Source organism: Amblyraja radiata, chromosome 8 (genome assembly GCF_010909765.2).
Source record: "Amblyraja radiata isolate CabotCenter1 chromosome 8, sAmbRad1.1.pri, whole genome shotgun sequence".
Taxonomy (NCBI): domain Eukaryota; kingdom Metazoa; phylum Chordata; class Chondrichthyes; order Rajiformes; family Rajidae; genus Amblyraja; species Amblyraja radiata.
Genome location: NC_045963.1, coordinates 8,366,208 through 8,389,033, shown reverse-complemented (window position 1 = coordinate 8,389,033; position 22,826 = coordinate 8,366,208). Strand labels below are relative to the sequence as shown.

Genomic DNA, 22,826 nt, shown 5'->3' with positions numbered 1-22,826 from the left:
GGAAAGACAATACATAATTACAATTGAGCTACCCACAGTGTACAAATATATTGTAAAGGGAATAAAGTGAATAATATTTAGTGCAAGGTAAAGCCAGTAAAGTCTGATCAAAGATAGTCCGAGAGTCTCCGATGACATGGATAGTAGTTCAGGACTGCACTCTAGTTGTTGGTAGGATGGTTCAGTTGCCTGATAACAGCTGGCAAGAAACTTTCCCTAAATCTGGAATTTGCGGTTTTTCACACTTCTATACCCTTTGCCCGACAGGAGATGAGGGAGTGGCCAGTGCAACTCATCCTTCATTATGCTGGTGGTCTTGCCAAGCGAGTTGTATGTAAATGGAGTCAATGGAAGGGAGGTTGATTTGTGTGATAGTCTGGGCTGCGTCCACAATTAGCTGCAATTTCTTGTGGTTTTGGATGGAGCTGTTCCCAAACTATGGATCCCAACAAAATGCATTCCAATAAAATGCTTTCTACGGTGATATCATAAAGGTTCTACTACTGTGATGGTAGTGGTGGTGAGCAAGGAAGATCGTGCACAGAAGTACCTTTGAACCTATTCCATCACACACTAATAAAACTTACATAGATTTCTATTTGTGGTCATGCAGCTGAATGTCTTACAGCTTCCAACATGCTCAATTATCCAAATATGTGCTAAAATGAAGGCTGCATTGATTAACAATCAAGTGAAAACATCCAGATTTATATGGAATAAAACCTAACCTCTTCTCAGCCCGTACTTTCTTTCCACACTGAGAGCAAGTGTACATGTTATCACCTTCCAGAGTATCTTTTATAGTAACCTCATCTAGCGACTCCTAGAAAGATCAAAACACATCTAAAATGAGCATTGCAATCTGCAATTATACCAAGATTAACATGCTACACTTATTTCAAAATATTATGAAATGTTGAATGGCAATAGTGCACACATTGCAATTTTAATATAACTATAAAAAAATGACGAACATAAATTCAGTTATGAGAAAACCAAACACTGATTATGCAGTAATACACTATTTCAAAGACAGTGAAAGCTTTTGAAATGCAGATCAGTTTAAGGGTCATCACTAATGACCTTTTAAAAGATACATTAATTATCCTTATCAGTAACAATGGCAAATAAATTAATAACTTTATTTTAAGTTTTATTTTTCTCATCCTCATCGCAAACACCATCATTTGAAATATTAAACCAAGCATGTGGGAAGATAATGTGTATGTTGTATTTTCTTGCAATTATCAAGTTAAAACTTCTCAATTTAGTTTTGTTTTTAATCAATCTTCGATAATAAACGATCCTATTTTAGTTTATGATATTAAACATAACTCACATAAATGTTTTTCATATCAGCTACTTGGCATCTGACTGTGTAGAATTCCTCAGCTGTCTGGCTAACATGTTCACAATCCTGAGTTTAAAAAAATGTTAAGTTTAGTGTTTTTCACAGACAATATTTATTTTCATTATAAAAGATACTCAAAAATTAAAATCAAACACTTACCAGTGATACAACATTATTTGTTATAACCCCACCAAATAAGCTCTTCACTGTGTTTTTCTATTTGAAAAAAAAACACTTTTAGAAAAATATGATCTTTCTTTTCCAATATTAAACAAATACAAAGAATCACATAAGCTTACTAGATCAGGTGACATCTCTTCGATTTTTGTTATCAGATCAGTGAAAAATTCAGTCATATCTTTCTGTTCTCCGGTGTTCAAAGGCTGTTTGTCCATGGTGTAGGTTTTGCAGAATGGTCTTGGATTATATGCTTTACGTTCACTTTCCTACGTGGTGACATTTCAAATGAAATTAACTAATTATAACATTCAAAATACTGCTCTCAGTAGGGATTCTTATTCCAATTAGCCACTCACCATGAGATATGTGAACATTTTTTGCAATTCAAGAAGGGTTGTTTTGTGCTTGATATCTTCCAAATACTAAGAAAGAAAAACATCAATAAAGTTAAAATACATAATACCAATATGACTTTGTATCTGAAAAGGAATATATCTAGTTCACATGTACAGATTAAAATTGAACTTAATTTTAATTACTTCTTTGAATCTCCATACAGCAGTCCACTTTAAGTCCAAATAAAGGCAATATCAAAGACCACATGAATAAATAATTGGGCACATTGTTTTATATTGCAGCTTGCCCATAACTTAACTGAATTGTGATTGGTTCATCCTCTGACTCGCCTGTTACATTACAATCAGTTATGATGTTCTTTCTGCTCTATTCTTTTGCCTTCCTTCAAGTGGATCTTGAAATTTTAAATCCACATCTACCTCACTAACACAGAGGATGCCAAGTGCTGATTTGACTTAAATACAACTGTTCATTTGGAGGATATATCGGACAAGAGAAGACAAGATCGACATGAGAATTCAGTTTCAGTTTAGTTTAGTTTATTGTCACAGTTTCATTTATTAGGCAGTGAGAAGCTTTTGTTGCGTGCTAACCAGTCAGCAGAAAGACAATACATGATTACAATCGATCCATTTACAATGTATAGATAGATACATGATAAGGGAATAACGTTTAGTGCAAGGTAAAGCCAGCAAAGTCCGATCAAGGATAGTCCGAGGGTCATTAAAGCGGTAGAGTATTAGATCAGTGATTCAGTCTGGGGATAGGTGTAGATGGGGTTATTTTAGCAATTTTATTGTTATGCATCCAAATATTGAGAACCTATGCTCTGAAGCATGTCTTTATTATATATAAAGTTGTGATTAAACTCCAACTCTTCATTAACAGTGAATAATTTTGATACATCCTGAGATTGCAGTAGACCTCTTCATGAAATGAAGTTTTATTTCTTCTTAGATTCATCCAGTTCTTTGTTAATCAGCAGCATTAGTATAATTTCAAAGTTTGTCATTTATTTTTCCATTGAAAATATATTAGCTTGGGATATTAGTCTTTGACAGGCATCTTCATTATTCATCAATTCCGTTTATAAATTGAGACACCGAGTGCCCAAGGTCATAAAGACAGTAAGAATAAAAAGCGTCGAAAGAAAATTAAGAATCTGGCTGCAAATGGAAAATTTGTACAGTTCAGGTTAGGCCAGCGAGGTGAATGGTGAATGGTGCATGTAAGAGGAAGATAGGCAAAAAATTATGAAAGAGCAGTGAGGCAGAACAGGGGATAAGCAAAGGAAATAGCAGCAGGGAAGGGAAGTGGAAAAGTTAAAAGAAGAGAATAAAGAGGAAAACCAGAATTAATTTAGAATGGTGGGAACAATAAACTGTAAAATATTTTTTAAATGCAATGAATTAGCAAAAAGGTGCTGAATGAGAGAAGCATGCTGGCTGTAGATCAGTATTGATAGATATTCCCTCTTTCCTGTGTGTGTGATACTTCAGTACTAAAATCACTGTAAATTAACGTTATTTGTTTTACTTGCGATTCAAGATGATGTTGGGACAGAGGAGCTCCTTGTGAACTTCCTACATCAGCAACTTCCGTTTGCCCCCTTTCTTCCACAGTTGAACGCCACTGGCTGACGCTGGCTGTATTTCAGCCTCGCCTATGTGCCGACTACCAGATTAAAGCCATCTGCGCAGAGCCCACTGCCCACACCTCTGCTTAAATTGACTTCGCAAATCCTGGATTTCTCCAAATTAGACAAAATTATGTCAGATGTGGATGGATGATTTTGTAACACAAGACTTGTGTGTTGTGCCTTAGTTCTACTTCTTGCTGCAATTAAGCAGTTCTCAGTTTTGAACACCAAATTCTACTACTTCTCTGGGCATCAAACACATTGATGTATTAAATTGTAGAGATACACTAATTTACTATGCTTCTGCTTCTCTTGCTCAACAGCTTAAATCTTTAAGTAACTTTGATCAGTTATTTTGGACCACTTGAACAATAAAAACACATACGACAGGCTGTTGTTCATTGACTACAGCTCGACATTCAACACAATTACCCTCTCCAAACTGGTTACCAAGCTCACGGAACTGGGTCTACAACCTCGGCTTCCTCAGCAACAGACCACAATCTAAATAAATTGGCAGCAACACTTCCTCCTCGATAACCATCAGCACAGGAACAGGTCAAGGTTGCATGCTCAGCCCCCTCATCTATACCCATGACTGTATCGTTGGACACAGTACTTCCTCTTCAAGTTCGCCGACGACACCAACTTTGATGGATGAATCAGAGATGACGATGAGTTAGTACAGGAGGGAGATCAATCAACTGACCGAATGGTGCCAGAATAACAACCTTGCTCTCAACGTCAGTAAAACTAAGGAACTGAATGTTGACTTTGGAAGAGGAAGGTTGAGGATCCATGAACCTGTATTCATCGAAGGGACAGTGGTGGACATGCATATCTCTGAAGATCTGTTTAATCAGCACATTAATGCAATCATAAAGAACGCCCATCAATGTCTATACTTTGTTAGATTAGTGTTACGGCCTGGTTCGGCAGCTTGAACGTCCAGGAACGAAGAGGATTGCAAAAGTGATGAACACTGCCCAGTCCATCACGGGTACTGACCTATCACTGGCCAGGAGAGGCTAATCCTCAGCATCGTTGGTCACAGCTGGATCCACTTAGCTGACATCAGATTGGCCCTCCTGAACCTACTCCTTATAAAACCCATCTATTCCAGCCAGAGTGGAGAAGGTAAGCGAGGATGCATGATAAAAAGAGAGAGGACCGGAGTGAAAGTGGGGTGCCTTCCTGCCAGCTCTGTTGCTCTGTCGGAAGTTCGAGGAAGACTGGGCCACTGGGACAAACCTGAGACCACCACTGCCATCATGTGGTTAAGTCTGGGCTACCAAGAAGAGGCCCGAGACAGCCAGAGCCTCTACTGAGGCTCAGACTGAGTTGTCGGGGCAAGCCTCAGACACCAGTGTTTCTTCCTGCCCAGGGACAACACGGACTGCACCCACACACAGACGCAAAGACTGAGCCACCAGGATAAGCCTGAGATCGCCACACTTCCAAGACCAGGACTGAGCTGCCGGGAAACCTGAGATCGCCAGCGTCACTTTACATGGGCCCTGACAATAAGTAACACCTCCCTCATGTGGACGTGGACTTATCATTATAAATAAAACATATCACATGTGTTCATCCTACTGCGAGAGTCGGTGTAGTCATTGCTGAACCCAGTGACATCCCTGACACAACACATCAGAGACCCACACCACCCAGTCCATTACGCAAACCAGCTTTTCCTCCATCTACACTTCACACTGCCTTGGGAAAGTAGCCAACATAATCAGGCACCACTCATACCCTAGTCATTCTCTGTCAGGCAGGTGACACAAAAGCTTTAAAGCACGTATCACCAGTTTCAAGTATAGCTTTTCCCCTTGTTATCAGACACTTGAACGGACCGCACTGATGCTAAGGATGTTTTCAAGATCTTTCAATCTATCCCATTGTGGATCCGGAGCTCTTTTTAAATGTATATGTTAAATTCTGCACTTCTTTTCTCTTTTGCACTGTTACCTGTTGTAATCATGTGTAATTTGACCTGCCCGGATAGCACGCAAAGTTTTGTCCACTGTATCCTGGTACACATAACAATAATAAAAACAATACCTTTGCCAGTCTAACCCCATACATCAGGACAGTTTCTGACTGGTCTCTTTATCAATTTCCATCCTCTGCAATCCTTCCAATAGTGGCTAAATGTAATAGAACTCCATCCCAACTATCAATATCGATCTCTTTTTAAAAAATAAATTATTTGACAAACCATTTGGTCACCTCTCTCAAAATCTCATCCTAGGCTGGTTTCCATTTTCCTTTACAGATGTTGTGGTTAACATTGCTCAGATTCTCTTCCTTGGTTGAAATGCGATCTCACATATTTCTTCATGACCTTGGATCTTTTACACGAGGAATCAATTTTGTGTCTCATTTCTACAATGGCTCCATTACTTGAATATCTTCCAGCCAGGAACTGGAGATTATTTCAGCACAGTCCATCCGGAGCAATGTATAAATTAATACAACCTTACTAGATTTGGATTCATGCAAAGCAAGGTTTATTTGGCATTAAAAAAAATGATGCTCGGCAAGGCCAGCAGCATAATCAAGGATGTTGCACCCTGGCCACTCCCTCTTCTCCCCTCTGACAAAATGTGTGAAAACGCACACCTCCAGTGTCAAGGGCAGTTTCTTCTCAGTTGTTATCAGGCAAATGAATCTACCACAACCAGAGAACAGTGCTGAACTACTATCTACCTCTTTGGTGACCTTTGGACTATCCTTGATCGGCTGGCTTTGCCTTGCACTAAACGTTATTCCCTTATCATGTATCGAAACACTGCAAATGGCTCGATTGTAATCATGTATAGTCTTTCCACTGACCAGATAGCATTGTAATGGCAACTTTCCGACTCTTCCAGTGTCCAACATTCCTTTGCCATTATTACACAGGTAAGTAGGAGTGATCTTATGCAGACCAAATAGAACAGATTTTCCAGTCGTTATTGGTTCTTTATTGAACAAACAAAGAGACAAAACGTACCAGGCTTTCCTTATTCTGCATACAAGTTGTAGCTAGCTGTTCTTCCCGGTCTGGTGAAAACTGTATGCTCTCCATCCCTGTGCCTGGTCTGGCGCTCTCTGTCCACTATACCCATATTAATATGCCAACAGTAGCTAGCCGAAACATAAATGGCTCATACAAGCATGCAACAAAAGCTTTTCACTGTACCTCAGTACACGGGACAATAAACTAAATTGAAACTGAATAGAAACAAAAACACACACTGCATATTACCTATAATCACACTTCAGTTTACAGATCAAGGAATCAATACGTTAAGCTAATAATGAGATTTACCAGTGCTGAGAACTAATTTTTGTCAAACATCCATGGACCTGATTCCATTTTAGTTTTCATGTTAATTCACCGAGATTGCGTAATTAGAGTTGAGCATTGTAAAACTACTGTAAGCAAGCACTAATTAATAACTCAAATGACAATTTTGCAGGAGATGTAACACCTGTCTCTACACCTCCTCCCTCCCATCCATTCAGTAACCCCAGCAGTCCTTCCAGGTGAGGCAGGGGTTCACATGCACCTCCTCCAGCCTCACCTACTGCATTTGGCGATCGTTGTGTGACCTCCTTTACATCAGCAAAACCAAGTGTAGACTCACCGACCGTTTCGCTGAATACTTGTGTTCGGTCACCCAAGGCCCTCTGGATCTCCCGAATGCTAATCATTTTAACTCTTCTTCCCTTGTTCCCTTAGACCTTTCTGTTCTGGGCCTCCTCCTTGCTAGAGTGAGACCACACACAAACTGGAGGAACAGCACCTCACATTCCGCTTGGGTAGCTTACAATTTAATGGTATGAACAATGAATTCTCCAATTTTAGGTGACTAACCTACAAACAACCACCACCTTTCCCACTCTCTTCCCTATGACCCACCTGAATTTGCTCCCATTTCTCCAATTCCACCTATATTTCTTCCTCTTGCTTCACAATTCGCACCTCTTTTATTCTACTACTTGTGGTCTTCTCATCTCTGGCCTTTGTCAAACTATCTACCTATCAAAAAAAAAAACCCTCACCTCAATCCACCAGTCACTTGCCAGACTTTGTCATGCCCCCACCTCTCTTCTAGCTTTCTCCCGCCGACTACAATCAGTCTGGACAATGCTCTCAACCCAAAATCGCACCTCTCTATGATCTCCAGACATGATGCTTGACATTGAGATATTACAGCAATTCGTGTGTCCTACAATGTTATTGGCAAGAAGCATTTCACTACACCTAGGTGTATGTGACCAATAAATAACCTTTGAACCTTTGAACTTCACAATGGTGTTATTCTGCTGCACTGATCCCCTGTGGTTTGTTTGAAATTGAGGAATTACTGAAAATGTTGAAGGCTTCTAAATGCTTTAGGTGATAGCATTCTTGGATTTTAAAAACATTTTTAGTGGTCAAAAAAGTGTTATATATGTCACAAATTCCAGGTCTTCAAAGAATAATAAATTATATAAGAGTTTGCAGTAAGAGTGAATAAGACGATCTCTGTAGTTCAAAAGGAACAAACAGGTTATAGGAAATTAGTAATTTTACACACAGTTTAAGGAGTGATCAGATACAAAAATTGAATGAATGATTTATTTTTGATTATTAACTTTGATGTGCGCTGAAACAAGAGTTCTCAAGAGAACATCCTTGGGCATGGGATGTAAAGGTCAGTCTTCAAGAAACTTTTCTGGAGTTGCCCAAACAACCACAACTAATGCCCAAGATGATTCACTACCTCTGCTTAAAATGAGAGATCACAATAAAACATGAAATATACATAATTCCAATGATAAGACTTGAAAATATTTCCCATTGGATCATACCCACAAAATTATTTATATTACAGTGCAAACTTACCTATTAAAAAAAACTTAAAAGATTAAGCATTCAATGCTTTACGTAGGATTACATAAAATTGCATATCCACTTTTCATGATTTTTTAAAAATAACCTCTTGATTAATTTTTAACTTAATTTATCAACATGCTTGATTTGCTATATACATCAATCATATTCAACATTTCAATGGGACTTACTTTAGCTGTAAAAATGGCCTGTCTTGCCTCCGGTATCATATAGAGCTGTTGAATGGTAGAAGCCAAGTAACAGGTTGCTCCAAGATTCGTCAAACCCACAAATCTGCACTCAGCTCGCACGTCATCATGAGGCCAGTAATCCCATTTGTATGGTGCATGAGATGCTGTTTAGGAAAAAGTAAATTTAAATCAAACTACTTGACCTACTGTACAAAAGATCATTACTTCAACTTGTGCAAGCTTGCAAAAAATGCATCATAAAAATAATAACTTGATTTCTTGCATATTTCTTTAATTCTGAAACATTTTTTCAGGCAATGTTTAGTTTTTGAAGCTGTTACTTTCTGATTGCATTTGTAACTAAGAGCAATGTTTCGAAAATGAAGAGCTGGGTGGGACATGACAAGGACCAAATATTTTCAAAGAAAGATTTCCCCAACAGAAAAAACATTAATCTCACCAGAATTTAACACATGCTCTAGAACTGAGACATACCAAAAGGCTCAGACTTATACCCGAGGAGGGACACAGATATAAACCACCACAAACAAGAACATTTGGTGTAGAATGCAATGCACATCATGCTGTGAACCCCAGATGACCAGTGAATGTTCCACCTCTTTACAATAGGGTTTACATTTGTGCCACAATTAGATAACAGTTCATAAGTTCTAGGAGCAGAATTAGGTCATTCGGCTCATCAAGTTTACTCCGCTGTTCAATCATGGTTGATCTATCTTTCCCTCGCAACCCCATAACCCCTTAATATGTCTGTGAAGCTACAGGAAGTAAGAATTTCATTGTTCTGTTCCCACTTACATGAAATAATGAACCATACTTGATTCTGGAGTTTATAACGAGGTCGAGTAATTACAAAAAAAAATCATTTCACAAGTGCATGGATACAGGTTTGATGGCAAAAGAGCTGAGGTAAATAGAAATATTCAATCAGTCTCGGTAATGCATCAGACATGGTATTTAAAACTCAACTCTGGAATGATGAGCAGGATGTCATGGTTTTATGCTATGTAGTTCAGTGTGCGGTTGCAATGGATTGAGTTTGCAACTGGTGGCACATGTTATGAAGCACCCACAACTTAATGTCCCAATACTTAATGTCCCAATACTTAATGTCTGAAGAAGGGTCTCGACCTGAAACATCACCTATTCCTTCGTTCCATAGATGCAGCATTTTTCTACCTTCGATTTTTCCAGCATCTGCAGTTCATTCTTAAATGTCCCAATACAACTGATGAGTGCTTGTGTCAGAAGTGTTGCAGGGCCAGTCAGCATTTATGTAGAAACTAACTCTAACCCATATAATCAAAAGGACAATTATGTAACAAAGAGTGTGTTCAACAGTCATACTCAGTCAAGTTCAAGTTAGTTTATTGTCATGTGTCCCTGATAGGACAATGAAATTCTTACTTTGCTTAGCACACAGAACATAGTAGGCATTTACTACAAAACAGATCAGTGTGTCCATATACCATAATATAAATATATACACACATAAACTCAGTCTCTCTAAAAGCAATAAGAGAGGCGGGAAGGGAAGTACTGCCAGATATGATAGTTATATTAGAAATTGTGTAATTGTAGCCACACAAGGACAGTACTAATTATCTAAGAAGAGGATGTTGAAGATACTCCAGAACAACTAACAATGAGGGTGGCACAGTGGTGCAGCTGGTAGAGCTGCTGCCTCAGCACCAGAGATCAGGGTTCAATCCTAGCCTTAGGTACATCTGTGTGCAGTTTGCATGTTCTCCCCGTTGCCGCGCGGGTTTCCTCCCCACTTCACATGCTGGTTTGTAAGTTCATTGTTCCCTGTACAATTGACCCAAAATTTAGGGAGTGGGTACAAAAATGGTATACCATAGAATTACTGTGAGTGAGTGAATGTTTGATTGTCGGTAACCTGTAACTCTAAACTAAAACAACATTTATATTGCACTTCTAACATAGCACAATATTCCTGACAGAAGTGCTATAAAACACATTTTGACAGATGACTTGAACCTTGTTCAGGGATAGGGCTTTAAATATGAAGGAGAAGCAGAGATACTAATTAGAGGTGTCATGGTAGAGATTAAGGCACATCTAAACACAGAATTGGCAATAATGATGTCATTAAAATTAGTGATAATGTGAAGTGTAGAAGACGAAGCACACAAAGGCCGTTCAATATTCCTCTTTCTGCCTCTGTACGTCCCAAAACAGCAGATTAGTAGATATATGAAGGCTGCTAGCCAGCAACACAGGGACGCAGGCACTCCCCGGCTTACATAACAGGTGACTTATGCAAACTTACGTACAAAATTCACAATAGATGGTCCCGTTTCCTGAGTGACCTGTGTTATTGCAACGGGAGGATGGTGAGGGCTTTTTTTTCTTCAAATATATAAAAGCTTCGCTCAGGCTCGGTGAGACGTTGGGAAGGCGAGCGCGAATGAGGGAGGTGGTGGAGAGCTACTCCCGGCTGAATCGCCAATATCTTCAACAAGATACACTACCGAGCCCTTCTTCACCAGCTGTCAATGTCTATTTGATGCAGCTCACATTGTAGCTCCTGGCCGACAGCGTCTTCTTCAGGCCGCTGCCACCTTCAGGATGTGCTCAGTCACCAGCGGCTGCTTCTTCTCGTCGGCTGTCGATTTGTCCATTCTACCACTCCCCCCTCCACCGTGGCCTCTAGAGTTGGTGCCGACATGTTCCAAGGTGGAAGATGTTGGCACCTCTGGGGAAGGAGGAGGAGGCTACAGTGCTGGAGGGAGGAGCAGCAGAGTGATAGCCAACAGGAAGAAGCGGCAGCTGATGAAGGAGCCCCACGGTGACCTTGTGTGTTCTTGCAGCCTGGAGAAATCGCTGTCGGCCAGGAACTACAACATGAGCCGCAACAAAAGCCATGTCAACCAGATGATGCGGCAGCTGATGAAGAAGGGCTCACTAGTGCATTAGCACCTCGTTTTAAGGTGTGACGACACAGTAACGGCAAAGTGCTGGAGTAGCTCAGTGAGTCAGGCATGGAGAACATGGATAGGTGACATTTTGGGTCAGCACCCTTCTTCTGATTGATTCATTTGTTTTGTATATTAACCAGCATCTGCAGTTCTTTCTTTCTACAAAGGTGTAAGGCAATTCCGGCTCGCGAAAAATCTGACTTAAATAATTCAGGGATTGTCTTCAATATGTCAGAGCGACATGAATTACACTGCTGCATCCCTTTATTCGATACATAGGATTTCGATGTCCACTATTCTATCTGAAAGTTAATTTCTTCTGTTCATCACTGCCAAAATAAACTTCTCATATCAGCCCTATAATGATCTTTAACAGGTTCTATCCAACTCTTATGATCTAAATTTCAGTAGGATTCCAGGTTTGAGTTTAAATGATGTTACTTTGTATAGCTCAAAAACAAATAGTTCATGGAGGCTTCCTTTCCAACGTGAAATGACTGAAATTTCACCAGCCTTTCCTTATGCTTCAGACATATGATAGAGAGGACAATCCTCATGGCTCCTCCATGCAATGGGTCTAGTAATTGATTATCTGATGTTTTCTGGTGACCACAGGTGGAAGAAATACTGAAGCTCTGATCAGAGCACCATACAACTTAATCACCATGCAGTAGTTGTTTTCCAGTTCCATTTTTTCAATACCTAATTGACTTGGCTGATTTGACCAGATTTTAGACCTCTTCCCTCTTTATTGAAGTATTTCTGTAACATATGGTGAATGTATATTTTCCATTTTATGTCATTTGTGAAGTGCTTCAAGCAGCAAGGTCAAAATCAATTGCTCGTGCTGATTTTGTTCAACTGTCCTTTCTGGTCTGGTATCACATGGAAATCTGATACATTTTCTTGAGTTTCTGAATACAATTTGACACAAGTTAGAAATGGAAGTTGGCCCAACAAAAAATGAATGGCGAAATATAATTCAGTACATCCCTCCACATCAATGCAACCTTACAAAAAACTGTTGTTGTCTCGCCTATTATCAATTGGAAACACCTTTATTATTTCTTATAGTTCGGATCATAACCTCTGACCGTTTATGTAGAATTTTAGTAAATACATTTTGGAAATTCACATTTAACTGCATTTGCGTCAAGCATGAGCGTTCCTTTAATTCAAGATTTTTCCTCTTCTCTGGTGCTGTGCGTTTGTTTCAACTTACTGTTTATATTTACAGATGTGTCCTACAAACTCAGTACCCATGTTGTCTTTATTGAAGCAGTTGCCAAATGTCATTATCTGGCTCATTTACTTTAATATTTTCCTCATTTCTTTAAGTTGACCAAATGTTTCATGTAGTATTATAATTTATTTCTTACATTGCATGTGCTGTGCCATAACCCAATTGTGGAGCAATCTGTAGTTTTCTGCTGAGCCCTTCACCATCTCCACAAGCAAATCGTAGGCTGCTGCTCGAGAAGAATGGGACTTGCATTTTGGTTGCTGCCTGTCCTTCAAGCTTGGCAGTAAAAACAAGAGATTGAACACATCTCTTAAGAATTCCTGTAATAAAAGGACATGATGTATTGCTTTGCATACTCTACTTAAAGTGCACTAATATCTGAAATTACTAAATACCCTTAATAAATGCATGTTGCATATTATTAAAATTAAATTAGCAAGATCAGTTAACTAATAGCATAACACTAGAAGATAAACAATTTCTCTGCCATGATTTCTGCTTTGTATTTGATCCACCTTCAAGCAAGAATCTTGGATACAACATCAAATTAACATTTGTATGGACTTGAATACATAGAAAGGGTATTAACATTTTACATTTTACCACAGATTTTGTTATTTACCTATTAAATTAGTAGATTAACAGCAATACCATGGGCACATTTAAATATGGTAATACCAAGATAATCAGATATTATTCCTAATAATACAAATAGTGAATTAACTTTTTTTTAAGGAAGTTACATAGTAGTATAACATTTTAAAGTTCCGAATTCATAAGGTGCAGAGATGAGGCCATGGTAAATTTATAAAGAGAGCGTAGACTTGGAGTCATTGTAAGTTTAAAAGGAGTGTGGAAAGTTAAAAGCAACAAACACTTCAAATGAATCCATTTGTTTAAACCCTTTTGAATTTCTAATTTTTACACTTGCGTTGCGTGACTGTACTTTAATTCCATTTTTCATTTTATAAAAGCAGTGCAGATATTAGAATATGTAAATAGACAGCAACCTGAAGTGTTAACTCTGTTTCTCACTTCATACATGTTGTCTGACCAGCTAGACATTTCCAACATTTTCTGTCTGTATTTCAGATGCACAAAGCATTTATTCTCTCTCAATGCCTAAACATTCGTAAATACAAGTTGACTACCTGTCCTTCCCGAGAGAATTTAAATGGAGACTTGTGCTTTATGACTACGGTGCAAAGACGCAGTAATCCTGTAAGCCCATCATCTTCGGTGTTACTGTCCTGCTGATCCAGAATTTCCCTGCTACAGATGAAAGCAAAAATAAATTAATACATAACACACTGACATAACAATACAAGAAAAACGTCAAAAATTAAAACAACATACCTGCGAATGCAATCGGCGAGATGTCTTGCTAAGGCATCCAAATCCAGCAGTGTAGTCTACAGAAAAGATGTCTCATTATACATGTTCAAAGCATTTTGGAAAGTTCAATTAAGCTAAACAAGTAGGTCCATAGTGTAGTAGCCATTTAGCTTAACTCAGTATGTTATAACTATAACCAGTTACCTTTAAATTTTATCTGCCTGTAATTATGTGGGTGGGATTGATACGTAGTCTGAGGCGTGTTTGCGGCTGGGATTCTCGCGCAGACTCGCTAGTGGTTAGTTTAGTTTGAAGAAGCATGGGGGTGAGGTCACAGCTTTCGATCATGCATGTGTATGACCACGAGTAAGATCAAAATGTACTTATACAAGAAGAAGTTTGGATGAAAATCTTTCTGTTTTTACTACTACAATAAAGAAACTATTAATCAAGGGACTGTATTTGGAAGATTTATCTTTCGCTGGCATTGAATGTCTCGTGGGGAGCTCGTGGGTGCGTGCCGATGATCTTCTGATCCCCCGTCTTCAATTAGTGACTAAAGGACTAAATCCTTGAAACTATATAAAAATCTGTCATTACACATAAGTTGGTCCACTCGATACGAAATTAAAAACAGAAAATGCTGGAAACACTCAGCAGATGAGAAAGAGTTATTTTTGCAGATCAGGGACTTTTTGTCAGGCAGAAGGTCTCCAATCTGGAATATTAACCTTGTTTCTCTTTCCACATATGTTGCCTGACCTTTAGAGTATTTGGAACCATTTCTGTTTTTATCCCAAGTTTTCAGAATCTGCAGTTTGTTTTGATTTTGATTTTCAAATAGTATTCAAGCAAGAGATAAGTGCACCATTTTCAAATCAACTGATCTTCACTATTTTTCAGTCAGAGCATGTTCCTTATGAATTTACTTTTCAAACTAACACAAATTGCTAAATCTTTCTTTTACCAAGTTTTAAAATGCATAAATAGCAAAAATTGAACAACATATGTCAATTCATTAAAAAAAAATAAAAAAATTCACGATTCAAATTATGTATAGTGTTTGAACATGGGAGGCAGCTATTAGAGCGTTATTATATTTCTAACATGAGCGAACAATAGGAATCATATCTGCATACCTGGCTGGCATCTTTTACATGGATATTATCAATTAGTTTACAAAGTAACCAGAAATATTCCTTGCAACCTGCTCGCAATACCGATTCCTCTTCATAATCTATCTCCTGCAAACAAAGACACTCCACTTTAGCACTAGCATATAATGCTCCAATTTCATCAGCAAGTATATACTTCCATCTTCTTTTCACCAGCTTTTTTCCTGCAACTGATGCCTAAAAGGGATAATTGTACAGCTGTCTCCTTAAAACACAAATAATTTATTTCAAACACATAATATATGAATTAAAAACTGGATGTTGAATTTTCCACAACATGAATCACAGTGCATTACATTTTGCAAAGTCATCCCAACCCAAACTTTGAAGTGTTCCAAACAAGTTATAATTAAATATTATAAATTGTTAAAGGGACTCTGTAAAATTACTGCACGCTTTTCTCAGATCAGGTTTCTTCGACACCATTAATTACATGTTCCTTGCCCCCTGCTCTGCTCTTCAGAATTTGCAGGAAGCCCGCGCATAACTTTTTCTCCATCATTTCCTGGAAAAGGATTGTCACGAGAGGGGAGAGAGTGAGTCAGGAGGCCTGGGTTCAAAAGTGGTCGGCTCATCAGTGGGCAGAGGGAGTTTGATCATGAGAGCAGCTAAGTACCCCTGCTCCTCCCATAATGGGTCTTTCACAGGCGCTTACAGATCTCACTTCCTCAATGTCCATCCCAAGGACCAGAAAACGTCAACCTTAAATTTAAAAGGAAAGTAAAATCTTATGCACATTGGTTTAACAATCGAGATTTTTAACATTCTACCAGGCTCATTTGGGCCTGGTGGAATGTTAAAAATCTTAATCCTGGATTGACGACTTGTGGCAAGATTTCAACATCCTGTTAGCACATTACACTTGGTTACATATCTTTAATAAATCAAGTTACTTTGGAAAAGATATCCAGCAAGGAAATAATTAAGCTACATTATTTAGAGCTTTGCCATGGGATAGCAATGTTAAATGGGTATGAAATAATTCTTACCCTGACAGGCTTCAAAGTTTGAGCATCAGGAAGGAATTTTAGTAACGTTGATGCGGCTAGTAAAAGGAATGATCGATTTATTGATTCTCCACCATCTAAACCGGAAAGGCACAACTTATACAGCCCACTGCAAGCTTCATGTCGAACAGATGCCTGGAACAAAAAGATTCACATATGGACAAGGTATATAATGCAGAACAACATTACAGAAATAGAAAATTTACATGTTAACTGGAAAAAATACTATCAACTTCTTAAAATAATTCATATATTCATAAATCATTGTATATCTTTGATTAAGATATAAAAGTTTACCTCTGGTATAAGCAGAGTTAGTTTTTTCAGCCAATCGTGTAAATGTTCACTATCTGCCATGCTGGATTTGACCAACGAACAACAGTGAGCCCAACTCACTAACAACCACATAGCATAATGAGTGACTGAAATATAAAGACAAAACGCTAAGAGATTAAAAGTCAAAACAGCTTAATCAACATATTCACATAAAGTGTTGGAGTAACACAGCTGTTCAGGCAGCATCTCCATAGAATATGAATAGTTGACGTTTCAGGTTGGGAACCTTCTTCACATCAACTATTCATGTTCTGCAGAAATGCTGCCTGACCTGCTGAGTTACTCCAGCACTTTTGTTTTTTTCCCCCTTGTAAACCAATATCTATAGTTCCTTGAGTCTCAATAAAAATATTGCTTGCTTTCAGGACATCTTGCATAGTTTACAAAATTAATCCAAAATGGTTTATAATGTTTTCAAAGTAATAATCACAACACACATTTAATATTTTTGTTATAGTATAACTTTATTTTACTAGCTCAAATGCTTTTTACAATGCTTGAGCACATATTTTGATAATTTACTCAACCTTCAGCTCTCAGTTGTTTTAAAGAAAATGTATTTAATGGGTTTCTAACAGTGTTTTGATAAAAATCTATCATTTATGAATTAATAATGGTATATTGCTAAATATTAACATTTTATTGCAATTAAATTAATGTACAACCTACCTTCATGCCTGGATCGATGATCAGATTGGGCTTTAAGGACTCTACAATTATTTTAAAAAAAAAAAATTTAAATTAAATTTCTTAAATTATGAGGAAATTGAATGTTACATGTAATTAGCAGTTTCTTGCTGGTGTGGGCACTTCATGGTGTCCACTGTTCACTACACTTCAGTTTGAAAGTATTTTCCAGGCTAACTCGACAAAATGCAAACAGCAAACAACAAAGAAAGCAGTCTAGTAAACCGCAAATCCAACAATGAGTAATTAGCAAATGGGATTTAAGAATCAACAAAATAAACTGATGAATGGCAGGCTAGAGAGCAAATTGGTGAAGATGAATTGGAAACAAATAGTCATAAAAAATAATTAAAAAGATAAATGCTGGAAACATTCAGCAGGTTAGGTCAGTTTCTGCAGAAAGAGAGTTTACGATTCAGTTGAAGACTTTTTTTAAATCAGAACTGAGAAAGAGAAATCAATTGCATTTTAAGTTGCAGAGAAGGTAGAGGAAGAATGGATAGAACAAGGAGAATGTCTCAGGGTGAGTTTAAAAGAATTAATATAGCAATGAAAAGCAGATTATGTATTAGGGTTAGGGATAACCTAAACACGTATTTTCTATGTTGCTGATAGCAAGGCTGTGTGGGGCATACGCAACCGGCTAGGCTACACCAACAGAGACAGTAAAAGTAAACCAACATCACACATGGATGACTGGCAGAAATAGCGGTTTTGAAACTGAACAACAGAAAGAGTTGCTACATGCTCAGATAGAAGACGAAGAGTTGTTCCTCAATATTCTGGCTGCCTGCGACTTGAATTCACCATCCCATTTCCACTCCAACTTAACTACCTATGGCTTCCTGCACTGATGGAATAAGGCCTAACACAAACTTGAGGAACATCACCTCATCTTCCATCTGACGAAATTGCAGCCTTTGGACAATATATAATTCTCTAAATTTAGGTCGCTCGCTCATTTTTCCTGGTTGTATTTCTGTTGTCATCTGTCTTGTATTTTTGTCATCGCTCCCTGATGTTGGCTAAGTTTTTCCTCACTACATTAGTATAATCTGGTCCGCAATAGAGAACACAAAGAAAGATGCATAATATACTTCCAAAAGCCACATTACATTTACACTCACGGTGTCAAGGGTACTTCCTTTGCTTTACCCATGCCGTCCCCATTTTTGGTGCAACTGAAAACTAACTTGTTTTCTCTCTTTCCTAGTTGCAACAAAGGGTCTCAGGTTTAAAGACAAACTAAAAAAAACCTGGCTTTTAAATCTCTAATCACATGCTGCACCAGAATGAGATACTACCTGTTCTGTCCGAAGGCACTAACACATATTTACAATTTACACAAAAATATTTGGAGCAAATAATAGGAAATCAGTGCCCAAATCTAGAAAGTTCTTAAAAATAACAACGATAACAAGTGAGAAATATCGTTTGGTCGAGGGAAAAGGTGGATTGGAGATTACCAACTCATGATATTTCTCTGCGTCTCTCAAACTTGCTGGCCTATTTAAATACCAATGAGTGTACTATTGAAACATTTATTTTTCCAAGAAAATTTGGACTATTGTTAAACAAAATATTGAACATAAATATTATATTACTTTTACACAATTATTTTCATGGCTTTACCTATGAGCCAAGTTGCTGTAGGTATAAGCAACAGTCATTAGCCGATAAATCAAACCAGATCCATGTACCAGGCTGAGAAATATCTAAAATAGAAATAAAATTAGTTAGATTTAGTATGATACAAAGTGCAACACAGGGTAGAAGAATACTGAAAACATCGCAAAATTAATCAAAGGCACTAACCTCAGTCAAACGAGGTATATGTAATCCTTTCCCGTGATCACCAGCTCCTTTCCTTGATTTCCCAGGCCAGGTCCTTTTTCTATGGTTGTCTGAGACACCAGACCAGGCATAGATGTCGTGATAAGCCAGGTCTAAATCACCCGGATCAACTGCAAACTGGCACATTAACTTCAGCAGACAGGCAAGGCAGTCCAGCTGCCACTAGGAACAAGGAGGATAAGCAAATCACATGTGTTTCAATGTTAAAACCTTTGTCAACTTTTGAATATAAATTATAAAATATAAAGACATTGACTAAATCCTAAAATAAAAAAGTGAGGCATTGAATCTTTAGTAATAAAAAAATCTATGATTTTTTACAAAGTTTAAGTTTACACAAAAAAAGTTTTAAAAGTTTTGGCTTACAACCAAAGTAATCTATATTTAATATCAGTACTATATCCCAGGTCCAGATTATAGGGAAGGTTGATTGCGAGTTCATAAGAGTCATAGGGTGATACAGTGTGGAAACAGGCTCTTCGGCCCAACTTGCCCACACCGGCCAACATGTCCCAGCTATACTAGTCCCACCTGCCCACTTTTGGTCTATATCCCTCCAAACCTGTCCTATCCATGTACCTGTCTAACTGTTTCTCAAATGGTGGGATAATCCCTGCCTTATCTACCTCCTCTGGCAGCTTGTTCCATACACCCATCACCCTTTGTGTGAAAAGGTTACTCTTCAGATTCATATTAAATCTTTTTCCCTCCACTTTAAACCCATGTCCTCTGCTCCTCGATTCACTTGCTCTGGAAAAGAGACTCTGCATCTACCCGATCTATTCCTCTCATGATTTTATACACCTCTATAAGATCACCCCTCATCCTCCTGCGCTCCAAGGAATAGTCCCAGCCTACTCAACCTCTCCCTGTAGCTCAGACCCTCTAATCCTGGCAACATCCTCGTAAATCTTCTCTGTTCAACAAGTAGTCTTGTTTATGAACCAGACTACTTTATTTACAGTATCACCATGTTCATGTATTTGCTTTGGCATAACTTGGTCTTAACAAATAAATTAGGAGCAGTCCTTCAAGCCTACTCACTGCCATTCAATATATCCTCCATGCAGTTTTCACCATCCTGATCTGTGTTACCACTCGAAGGATCTGTGGACTTGTACACTAAGTGTCTTTGTTCCTTAATCGTCTTCAAGGTCCTACCTTGCATTGCTTATGTCTACCCTTATTTGATCAGGCCCCCGCCTCCCCCCCACACCAAAGTGCATTCACTCACAATTATCAAGATTAAATATGATGTTATTGTGACTGTATTTAAACAAATGTAAGCACATAACTTCAAACCGAGAAGTACTACTTTCTCAGCCATAATAAAATGAAAACATTGTGAATTTTAGAATTGTTATCCTCCAGTAAAGTTCAACAAAAATATTGTAGACATTACAGCAGTGCAATTTGTAAAATGACCATACGATAACATTTACAATTTATTTTCACTTTTTAATTTTGCCCCTTTACTAGTAGCGAAAAAATATTCAAGTATTATAAAAATGTCTGCAAGTTGTTCCCAAGATGCGGCAGAGTCTATTCCTGAGAACAGTTCACGTTGAAAATGCAGCCGCAGAGTTCACACATGGCAGAAAATGCCTGAACCGTACAGTAGCCGGAAAACCCATCCAGCCAGTCTTCCTTCACATGTACTAGCTGTATGGAGGTCAGGCATTCGTAAGCTGCGCAGGGCATGAAATCACTTCAACACTTCAGGATGGAATTAGCCCTTACCACAGTCCATGATTCCTGCTCCTTTGGTTCTAAAATCCCCGATAAAAAAATTTCCAGTAATTGCTGAAGTCCCCCAGCAGCAACAAACTGAAACATAGAATAATACAAGCATAGAGTTAGACAGCATGCAAACAAACCCTTCGTGCCAACTCATCCATCCATGCCCACCAAAATACCTCCCAGGGCTAATCCCATTTTCCAGCATTTGGCCCATATTTAACATTTTCCTATCCATATACCTGTTTAAATGTCTTCCAAGTGATTGCATCACCCTCTACCACTGCCTCTGGCAATCGGTTCATATACCCAACACATGATCTGTCTGAAAACTTGCCCCTCAGATTCTCTCTAAATCTTTATTGTCTCATCTTAAACCTATGTTCTCTAGTTTTAGATTATCCATGCAATGAGAAAACAAATGTGATCATCCATCTTATTTATGCCTCTCAAGACTTTATAAACCTCTAATGTTATCCTTCAGTCTTCTACACTCCAGGGAAAATAGTCCCAAAATATTCAGGCTCTCTTGAGATGCCCTCCAGTCCCAGCAACATCCTTGTGAAACTTTCTGGCACCTTTTACAGCATAGCCAAATTCATTGCTCATTTTATCATTAGATTGACAATTGTCAGAAATTCTTTCTGAAGCTGTAAATAAACTTAAATTATTCATGTGGCCAATTGGAAAGTATATTCATTCCAGTTCCATATTCTATTTACCTGCCAATGTTTCTTTATTCTGCCATCTATCGATTGCCTTATGTGATCAGCTGTCAAACAGACAAGCTTTATCAATTCACATCTTTTTAGCCACAGAAAATGCTGTTTGGGAAGGGGAGCGTATAGTCAGGTGTGTGCAACATTCTGCCTATCTGGCAAGTGTCACTGAATATTAAGAACATGTCTGGCTTCAAATATTTACTACTGCCACTGTTGTCAAAATATTTGTCATTGGAAATGTTGTGGTTATAACAAGGCCTACAAAAGATACGAATCATTAAAATGCCTCTCATTGCGATTCCAAACGTCATCTTTTACCCTTTGATGTAGTTTAACTTTAGATCGATACGTGACCATGCAGCATTTGATTAAACTTCCCTGTCAGCATTTAACCCCAACATGGTCATCATGAACAAAGGAGAGACAGTGCTTGTTGTTTACTTGAATTTTCAGAAGGCTTTGGACTTTAAACTTTAGAAATACAGCGCGGAAACAGGCCTTTCAGCACACCGAATCCGCGTTGACCAGCAATCGCCCCACACACTAACTCTATTCTACATACACTAGGGATAATTTACAATGTTACCAAAGCCAATTGACCTACAAACCTGTACGTATTTGGAATGTGGGTGGAAACCGGAGTACCCAGAGAAAACCCACACGATCACAGAGAGAACGTACAAACTTCTACAGACAGCACCCATAGTCAGGATTGAAGCAAGGTCTCTGGCACTGTAAGGCAGCAGCTGTGCCACCATAAGGCATTTAACAAGGCACCACATGTGAGGCTGCTAAACAAGATAGGAGCCCATGGCATTAGAGGCTAGATACTAGCATGGATAGACTACCGGACGGGTAGAAGGCAGAAAGTGGAAATAAAGGGAGCCTTTTATAGTTACCTGCTGGTGACGTGGTAATTCGCAGGGGTTGGTGTTGGGTCCGCTGCTTTTCACGTTATATGTTAATGATAGGGAAGATGGAATTGATGGCTTTAAGGCCACGTTTGTGGATGTTATGAAGATAGGCGGCAGGGCAGGGAGTGTTGGGGAAGCAGGGATGTTGCAGAAGTATTTGGTCAGGTTGGGAGAGTGGGCAAAGAAGTAGCAAATGGAATACAGCTTAACAAAGTGTATGGTCTTGCACGTTGGTGGAAGGAATAAAGGGGTTTTCTACATGGGGAGA

The 22,826-nt window shown here is 38.5% G+C and overlaps 1 protein-coding gene across 1 annotated transcript in view; it reads right to left on the bottom strand.

The window, feature by feature from the left end:
- The window catches only part of usp34 (ubiquitin specific peptidase 34), a 181,136-nt gene that overhangs the window by 58,523 nt on the left and 99,787 nt on the right, over positions 1–22,826 (bottom strand). The window contains 16 exon segments of the mRNA XM_033025144.1: positions 729–823; positions 1,340–1,417; positions 1,511–1,567; positions 1,651–1,797; positions 1,888–1,953; positions 8,586–8,749; positions 12,928–13,111; positions 13,943–14,063; positions 14,148–14,203; positions 15,266–15,370; positions 16,291–16,443; positions 16,606–16,730; positions 17,314–17,354; positions 18,964–19,046; positions 19,147–19,347; positions 20,926–21,012. Of these exon segments, the coding sequence (XP_032881035.1) occupies positions 729–823; positions 1,340–1,417; positions 1,511–1,567; positions 1,651–1,797; positions 1,888–1,953; positions 8,586–8,749; positions 12,928–13,111; positions 13,943–14,063; positions 14,148–14,203; positions 15,266–15,370; positions 16,291–16,443; positions 16,606–16,730; positions 17,314–17,354; positions 18,964–19,046; positions 19,147–19,347; positions 20,926–21,012 (1,763 nt within the window).